Source organism: Sprattus sprattus (assembly GCF_963457725.1).
Source record: "Sprattus sprattus genome assembly, chromosome: 6".
In the NCBI taxonomy this organism is placed as follows: domain Eukaryota; kingdom Metazoa; phylum Chordata; class Actinopteri; order Clupeiformes; family Clupeidae; genus Sprattus; species Sprattus sprattus.
In genome coordinates, this window is record NC_137925.1 from 13,495,527 (window position 1) to 13,505,526 (window position 10,000).

The window sequence follows — 10,000 nt, forward strand, 5'->3', positions numbered from 1 at the left end:
CTATGCTTCTCTCAAGGGGAATGAAGAAGGCAATAGAGCACATCGACTGTGTGTGTGTGTGTGTGTGTGTGTGTGTGTAAGCCCACAGAGTACATGTGTGTTTAGGTACATCCATGACTGCATGTGTATGTGTGCATGTCCATCTGAGTGGCTGTGTGTGTATTTGTTGTGTGTAAAGTGTTAATCTCTATTTGCCAACCTCCACTCTCCCTCCCTCTCTTGAGTGCTTTACTGTGTGTGTGTTGTAACATGTATGTGTGTGTTTTTGGGTTTTGTGCGGGTGTGCCTATAGCATATGTGCAGTGTTAAAATAAATCCATTAAAGTTGCGCTTATCAGGTGCAAGCAGAGCACCCAGCAGGGGAGTAGCATGGATAAACACACACACACACGCACGCACGCACACACACACACACACACACACACACACACACACACACACACACACACACACACACACACAGACACACACACAAACACAAGCATAGCTCGAGAAGAGAGGACCTAAGAGAAATGGTGGAGAAAACCCAAGGACCTGAATAATCAGCCAGCAGGAGTCTCTGTCTCTCTCTCACACACACACACACACACACACACACACACCATCATAATATACCTGGTGATCCCTCTCAGAGTGAGTAGGAGGGTGGTATCAAGGGAGCGAGAGAATGACGGAGAGATCACAGCAGGGAGTGAGAGGAGGAGAGAGGGAGGAGAGAGGGAGGAGAGAGGGAGGTAAGAGAAGACAGAGAGTGATGGAGGACGTTTCGACCAGGCGCAGAGGAGGATAGCAGGATGCCAGGAGATGAGGCTAGAGAAACTCACTCACACACACACACACACACACACACACACACACACACACACATTCTCACACACACTGTGCCTACCATACACACACACACACACACACACAAACTGGGAGATGCAAAACTAGGCAAACTCACATTTATCACACACTAATGAACATATTCTCTCTCTCTCTCTCTCTCTCTCTCTCTTGGAATGTGTGTGTGTGTGTGTGTGTGTGTGTGTGTGTGTGTGTGTGTGTGTGTGTGTGTGTGTGTGTGTGTGTGTGTGTAGATGAGTTGGTGAGTGGGTAGGGTTGTAGGGTAGGGCCTCTCATCTGGGCCAAGGAGCGAGGCAGAGAGAAGGAGATAAAAGATACTCTGTGCATCACGTATGTGGGAAGGAGGGGGAAGAGACAGAGGGAGCAGGAGAGTCTCACAAGTTATAGATCATGACGGTGTGTCCGCTCTGGGAAGCGAGGGCTATGCGTCGATCGGAAAAATTCTCGGTGGGTTATGTTTGGTGTCAGAGTTCTCTGCCACACCAGCATTTCACGCAAAATAGTGCACCAGAAAAGCTGAGATGACATCAAAACTGTTTTGTGCACATAACGGACAGACGTGTTTATCTCATAGAACACATAATGCGGACACATGTGTATATTTCATAATGTATTACACAAACAAATCGCCCCAGTCCACGGACTAAGGCGTGAACGTGAACGGTAATAGTACTTTAGATGCATCATGATATCTATGATTGCAGGTTGTGCATGTTCATTAAATGTTTTTTGATTTCTGTCTGCTTTTTTCACACAAATCTACCTTTCAACATAAAAATACTCTTTCTTTTTTATTTGGGCTAGTCTAATTAATTTAGGCAAACGAAATCTGAAGAATGCTTGTCTACCAGGGATTTAGATATTTTGCAAGCCCTGCAATTATTCTCTCCATCTTCTCTCCTCCGTCATCAGTAACAGCGCTCATAAAATCACCCCCTTTCAGCGTGTTTCGTCCCAATGTTTTGTGCAGACAGGGTCATTCACAAGCTCGATTAGATCATAAAACCTTGATGGAGCAGGGGGTTACCGTTATACCGCTGTATTATTGCTGTTGTTGTTGTGTGTGTGTTTAGCTCCATATCTCTCTCTCTCTGTTCTTCCTCTCTCTCTCTCTCTTCATCTTCTTTCTCTCTTCTGACTGGTTCTCTTGTATCATTGTATCATGATCTTTGTGTAACTAACTCCCCACTGCTGCCCCCCCCCCCCCCCCCCCCAAAAAAAAAGAAATAATCCTCTAAACAAAACAAAACAAAAAAACTAGGGGTTCAAATAAAGCTCTGGGATCTGATAACTTCACAAAGCTTCAACTCTTCTCAATTAATGGCCAAGAAACACAAAAAGACTCCATAGGACGGATCCTATAGGCTGTTTGGTTTTCTAACGGGGATAGGAACAGTTGCTTGGTGATGGCCCAGTGTGGAGGGCAAGGGAAAGGCTGAGGGCGGGGAGAGAAAGAGAGATTGATAGAAAGGGGGAGAGTGGGAAAGACAGAGGATAGAGGGAGAGAGAGAGAGAAATGCACAATGCTTCCTGAGCCCAGGGTAGAGAACAACTTAGAGAGGACAAGGAAGAAGGTGAGAGAGAAAACGAGTTATAACTTAATAAAAGAAAGTAGAAAGGCAAAAAAAAGGAAGAAAGAATGTCTGAATATACAAGGCATAAAGAAAGTAAGAAAAGTGGACACAGTGAACTACAGAGAGAAAAGTGCAAAAGAAGTGAGGGCTAGAGAGGGGGTAGAAACCCAACAAAGAGATAACATTTGCTAAAATAAGTGTTTCCTGGACAGTTGGCACGATTGAGAGACACAGCAGGACATACATGAAGCAACGGCACCCAACAGCGAACTCTCTTTCAGACACACACACACACACACACACACACACACACATACAGGGCCGAGCACACTAACAAGAGTCCAGATTTATGGGGGAGGGGGGTCATGAATATGCGTGGGTTTGTATGTAATAGTGTGTGTGTGTGTGTGTGTGTGTGTGTGTGTGTGTGTGAATGTGTGTGTGTGTGTGTGTGTGTGTGTGTGTGTGTGCGTGTGTCCAGAGGAGAAGAGACGGGGGATTCTCTGTCATCTCTGTGATCCTGAGACAGAAGGATGGAGGGGGGGGGGGGTGGGGGCATAATAGCACCTCCCTCCGCGAAGGATGGGGGGCTGGATGAATGGGGGAGGGGGCAAATGAGCTCCCACGACAAATTGGGCGTGAGGTGCGCGGACGGCAACATAAGAGGGACAGAAAGGACAAGAATGAAAGCTTTCATGTGTGAATGTTTGAGGAGCAGATTTGTGTTACCTCATTCAAAATGGACAGAGTACAAAACAACAAAGAGGGGAGAGAGAAATAAAGAAATAAGAGTTTCATCTGCTACTTACACACACTCATACAAACACATACACACACACACACACACACACACACACACACACACACACACACACACACACACACACACACACACACTATAATATTGGATTTGCCTTGATATTAGTTACTATAACTTTCGATTACATGATGTTAGTGTAGTGAAAGTGTATGCTCACTTTACAGAAGGAATGCATCATGAGCAGAATGGATGAAAAGGGGGAAAGGAAAGGGAGAGTAGTGTAAATTGTTATGGATTTTACTTCATCTAAAAAAAAGAAAAGCCTGAGGATAGCCAAGTGAGGCCCTCCCCTTGTGAATCAATTGGCAGGACCTACGGTATTGTTGTACGTATTAATGTTTATTATACGGCTCTTCAGAACGTTCCAAAAAGCCCCGTTGATTTGAATGGGCCATCCCCAACGTTCGCAGGTACTTATTTTCATATAATGACCTGCATATAATGACCGCTGTGCTGTCAATGGCAACGGGTTTTGTGCTTCTGATATAGGTCTTTCGTATCATTCCGAAAGTATTGAGTCCGGTAACTTATCAATGGAGTTTCAGCGGACTGTTGAGCAGCTGTGTTCTAAAGAATGTTCAACGTCTTTAAAGTTCAACGTCTTTGGCGAACTATTTCTCTGCTTTTTAACACTACGTATAGTAACAAATACATTGTAAAAAGACACACTGTGTTAAGTTATTTTTTTTGTTTTGGCAAGTTGCCGTATAATAAGCGGGATAATGTATAGAACGCAGGTCCTTATCGGAAAATAAGTCCCTTCAGGGCGAAGCAAGACACCTCCGCTTCGCGTCGGTGTCCGGTTCACCCTGTCGGGACTTATTTTCCGATAAGGACCTGCGTTCTATACATTATCCCTTACATAACATATAGGCCTATAATATTAGATTTACCTTGATATTAGTTACACTAACGTTCAACAACAAGATGTAAGTGTAGTGAAAGTGTACGCTCATCATTGATCGCTTGTGTCATTTTTTGAGTGGCTAGTCTATATATTTATGACAGGCCTACACGATTTATTTGGTTAAAATTCCATATTTTTTTATGAATTATTTTTTTTTTTGGTGAAATGTGGTTTAGTACTTTAATGTGCAAATGGTTATGGTATCTTGTGTTGATTAGCTAAGCATGCATAGAGGCAGAGAGATAAAAAGATGAATAAAAAGGAGGACAAAAAGAATGCAGCAAAAACAGAAAGGCTGAAAAGGGGGAAAGGAAAGAAAGAGTAGTTTAAATTGTTATGGATTTTACTTCATCTAAAAAAGGTGCCTGAGGATAGCCAAGGGACGCCCTCCTCTTGTGCATCAATTGGCCAATCACGTGGGGGCATCACATGAGAATTACTGGTCTGATTGGAGGTTCAAAACCATAGAAACCCTGGAGGCCATGCTTATCATGCCTCTCTCTACAAAACACATACAAACACACCTGAACACACACATACAAACACACTAGCACACACAAACACAAACAGCCTGCAGCTCTTTTTTGTGCACACACAAAAACACACACACACAGCAGGGAGTTCAGAGTAGTTCAACTGTCCCATTCCTGGAAAATCTGTGCTCAACTTTATTATTCAGACGAAGGATTGAGTGCACACACACACACACACACACACACACACACACACACACACACACACACACACACACACACACACACACACACACACACTCACAAAACAGACACAGAAGAGCTTTGCAGGTTGATTGACAGGGAAGATACATAATACTGTGATTATTTGTGTGTGTATGTTTGTGTGTATTTGTGTACGTGTGTGACTGAGTGTGTGAGTGCATGCATGTCTGTCTGTATGCCTTTGTGCTTGTGTGTGTGATCCTGTAAAGGGGAGATGAAACAGCGCTGTCTCCAGTGTGTGGCGTTTGAGCGGTGTGTGTCCTTGAGCGGTGTGTGTTCTTGAGTGGTGTGTGTTCTTGAGTGGTGTGTGTTCTTGAGCGTTGTGAGTTCTTGAGCAGTGTGTGTTCTTGAGCGGTGTGTGTTCTTGTTTTTACCTCCAGCAAGGAGGTTATGCGATCGGGTCCGTTCATTTATTTATTTATTTATTTGTCCGTTTGTCTGTCTGTGGACAAGATTTCTCAGAAACTACTGAGCGGATCTTTCTGAAATTTTCACAAGAGGTGGATCTTGCTCCTGGGACATCCCCATTACAATTTCAGATTTCAGGATGATCCGGATCTGGAGCAATCTGAGATTTCTGACCTCCAGCAAGGGTTGACGTTGAATGATTCACATTGTAGTATGGGTGAGGATTTTGGTTCGTGGAAAATCCCAATGAGGTTATTTGTCAAAACAAGGAATGATGTTTAGACTAATACACAATCTTTCTCTCAATGTCCCAATACGATATTGAAAGGAATGATGTTTAGACTAATACATGATCTTTCTCTCAATGTCCCAATACGATATTGATCCTAACATTGCTTCGCGTGACTAACTAAACGTATGTGATACGTTGTCACTGTAATCGAAAACTGTGCATTGGGATCGAGCAAGTGCTTGATACAAGATTTACACTGAGTTTTGGGTGTATAGCCTACAACGTCACTTTGTGAATACAACGTCGTTGAAACGCAGTACTGCAATTAACGGACCCTTGCTGGAGGTCAGAAATCTCGGATTGCTCTTGTCTTATTCATAAGCTGACTACCTGCACAGGTCATGTCTCCGGATGCTCTTTGTCACGTCATTTCCTGTGATTGAACTAAAGGCAGAGGTTATGCCATGTCATTAGTGAACATAAGAATGACATGAACATGAAGATGAGAATGACATGAAAATAGGAGGCAATATATACTCATGTATTTAAAAGCATTTCTGAAACCCACACTTCTTTCCATTCCATTCCATACAAGCTGTTCTAACAAATGGAGGGCCTTGGTGTATAGCATACAGTATATATTATATATTTATATGATATATCAGGTTCAAGTTCATGTTCAAAGCCAGCTCGTCCGTGGCCCCCTGTAGGAATCCCTCTAATGACCAACCCCTGTCTGCTGCCTGCTATTGATCAGGGAGGGAGGATTAGTATTGTCCCAAAGGTCAGTTTGTTGACCTCTTGACCCTTCAACTGCTTGGCATTTCTGGGTCGGGGGAAAGAGGTCACGGAGTGGCCTAAGGAGGGATATGACAGGAGTCTCTGGGGATGCAGGAAGCTGTGTGTGTGTGTGTGTGTGTGTGTGTGTGTGTGTGTGTGTGTGTGTGTGTGTGTGGGTGTGGGTGTGTGTGTGTGTTTGTGTGTGTTTGTGTGTGAGAGAGAATTAGAGGTAGCCCTCTTTTTCACTTCACAACAGCAGACATAATACCTGTGATCAGTAGTGTGAATACTGTGTGTGTGTGTGTGTGTGTGTGTGAGTGTGTGTGTGTGTGTGTGTGTGTGTGTGTGTGTGTGTGTGTGTGTGTGTGTGTGTGTGTTTGTGTGTGTGTGTGTGTGTGTGTGTGTGTGTGTGTGTGTGTGTGTGTGTGTGTTTGTGTGTGTGTGTGTGTGTGTGTGTGTGTGTGTGTGTGGGTGTGTGTGTGTGTTTGTGTGTGTTTGTGTGTGAGAGAGAATGAGAGGTAGTCCTCTTTTTCACTTCACAACAGCAGCCATAATACCTGTGATCAGTAGTGTGAATACTGTGTGTGTGTGTGTGTGTGTGAATGAGTGTGTGTGTGTGTGTGTGTGTGTGTGTGTGTGTGTGTGTGTGTGTGTGTGTGTGTGTGTGTGTGTGTGTGTGTGTGTGTGTGTGTGTGTGTGTGTGTGTGTGTGTGTGTGTGTGTGTGTGAGTGTGTGTGTGTGTGTGTGTTTGTGTGTGAGAGAGCGTGTATGCGCGGAAAAAAAAACACATGCACGCTCATCTGCCACACAAAGGAAGGAATTACTCCCCTGGGTATTCTGTAGACCAGCAAACAGGCTTTACTAGCATGACTATGTAGCAGTATTGCCCAAGCAGTGGAATACGTGCAATGGATATACCATACAACACAATGGAATACAAAAGATTAGATAGATAAAATTAAAAAATACAAAAAATATAAAAAACAGTAGAAACAGTAGAATCTTAATCATTTATTTTTATTTGTATTGCTTTCTTATGTCTTTTGTCTCCTATTCTGTCCTCCTGTTATTTCTCTTTTCTCTGAAGAGAACTCTGTAAGGGGCGCCAGGGAGATATGGTTAACAGAGTGATGAGAGATGAAATGACAGAAAAGGATCTGCCAACTCAGTCTCAGTTAGAGGGACCAACAGGGAGATATGAGAAATAAAAAAATATGGATGCACACACACACACACACACAGTTTCACACACACATACACACACACACACACACACACACACACACACACACAGTTTCACACACACAGATACAGGCGTGCGCTCACACACGGTGTGGAGCAACTTTACGGCAGCTTCAACACAAAGAGCACGGAGATTTAATAACACACATCACTGTGGAGACGGGAGCAGGAGAACGCAGGCGGATCACAATAAGAGGTGAAATCCTACAAGGCAATTTATCCCCACGAGCTGAATGACGGAGCAGGGAGGAAGAGAGGCCAAACTGAGAAGAGAAGACTGAGAGAGGGAGCGAGGAGACATGGGAGTTTAGTGAAAGAGACCGGAAAAGAGAGAGAGCGAGAGAGAAAGACTAAGAGAGAGATAGTGTGAGAGTGTGAAGAAAGAACAGAGGAAAGAGTGGAGAGAGAGGAAGTACATGAAAGAATGGAGAGAGAGGGACTGAATGAAAGAGAGGAGAGAGAGAGAGTGTAAATGAGAGTGAAGTGAGGTAAGAGAGGGATGGAGAAAGGAGAAAGTGATCTTTATTTAGCCCTCATCTCATGTCTCCTGTGCTCCCCAGGCACGTCCTCTACAGGCTGGAGGTCAGATAATGAGGTTCCACTCTTCTCTCTGGGTGAGCAGGACACGGGCCGAGGGGCTTTTCTAAAGCAGGCCAAGGTTTCCATGGAGACCAGGGCCAGGATACACACACTGTGCCCTGAGCAGGGACTTCTGTGGGAAAACCCTCTGTGGGAAGTCCATATATGACTACAGACACCAATCCCTCCAACTACTCCAGATCAGCAGCAAACAAAACAAATCCTGAAGACCAGCAACTACTAGTATGGACCATAATCAACTGCTGAAGACCAGGAACTACTAGTATGGACCATAATCAGCTGCTGAACTCCTACACTGGGTCCATATTAGTGGACCAGCAGGAAACAGTGAACTACTAAAAAGTCACAGCAACGGTAAAACGGCTACACAGCAAAACGGTCATCAATGCTGCTGTGGCCATATTCTAAATGAGGAGGTGAAAGCATAAATGCAAATAACATCTTCACATTACGTCAACTACATCTAGGCCAACAACAGGCCCAACAGTTGCAACATGTCAGGTTTGTGTAAAAAGTGCTTGATTTATTTTCTGCTCATCAAAATGCAAAATATTGGGGGAAAAAACAGTCATATGCAAATCTGTCATCACTTCTGACGCACACCTCGCAGCTGTCAACACTTTTGACACACAATTTGCATCAAACACACACACACACACACACACACACACACACACACACACACACACACACACACACACACTCACACACACCACAAAAGAACCAGCAGCACGACGGGTAAAGTAAACGACACTCACTGGCAGCCTGTACCCGTGCCTTGCGGCTGACCACGAGTCCAAAGGAATTCTGGGCGACACATTCGTAGTCGCCCTCGTCCGTCGAGCTGTCCAGCCGAGTCTTCTGGAAACAGCCAATCAACAGCGAGCCGTTGGCGAACATGGCGTAGTTCTGGTCGGCCGAGAGGGGCGTGCCGTTGCGTCGCCACTGCGTTCTGATTGGTGGGATGCCATCCACCTGACAGTGCAACATAAGCGGCTGCTCCTGCACGGCAATGATGTCACTGGGCTCCAGAGTGAAGGAGAGCTCGGCGCCAGCACACACACCTGAGGAGACAGAGACACACACAAACACACACATACACACAAAAGGTATTGTTAGGTCAAGTAAGCCTTCTGAGCACTTTCAAAACCTGATTCAAAACTCATTCAAAAATCAACAGTGTTGTATTCAGTCGAGTTTCAAGGTCTGAGGTCAGCTCTTCAGAGTTCTAGCCACTCTGCCCAGTGCGGTTGGGTGACCTCTCCTTCAAACTCACTTCCTTCAGTGGCACAGTACATCAAAGAGTAAAGTACATCAAAGATTGTGTGTCTGTATGTACATAATAGAGACAGAGAGAGAGAGGGCCAGAGAGAGCGGGAGAGAGAGAGAGAAACACTACATTCCCACATGGTGTCGTTCATTTTTCTTCTTCTTCTAGGAGCCAGAGGAAGAGAATAGAAGGAGAGAAATCGAGGGAGAGGTGGAGGAGAGAGAAGGAAGAGGTGGAGGAGGGAGAGAGACAAAGGTGGAGGAGGGAGAAGGGAGAAGGGAGAAGGGAGAGAGGGACAGAAGTGGAAGAAGAGGACAAGAGGGTCAAGAGACTTTTAGTCACTGAGGAGAGAGAGAGGACATTCAGAGGGGTACATTTTATGATCACAATGCTGTAAACACCAAAACACAGCGCACACACACACACACACACACACACACGCACACACACAGACACACGCAAGCGCGCGCGCACACACACACACACACACACACACACACACACACACACATGTTACTGTGGGATATCCCTCTCCCCTTGCCTTCACCCCATGGCATTTTCAGTCAAGCAAAGCTACCAGT

At 44.9% G+C, this 10,000-nt stretch overlaps 1 protein-coding gene across 1 annotated transcript in view; it reads right to left on the bottom strand.

The window, feature by feature from the left end:
- The window catches only part of igdcc3 (immunoglobulin superfamily, DCC subclass, member 3), a gene marked incomplete at both ends in the record, with an annotated part of 82,852 nt that overhangs the window by 65,285 nt on the left and 7,567 nt on the right, over positions 1-10,000 (bottom strand). Inside the window, one exon of the mRNA XM_080841366.1 lies at positions 8,908-9,213. Coding sequence (XP_080697492.1) covers positions 8,908-9,213 — 306 coding nt within the window. The remainder of the gene's footprint in view (positions 1-8,907; positions 9,214-10,000) is intronic.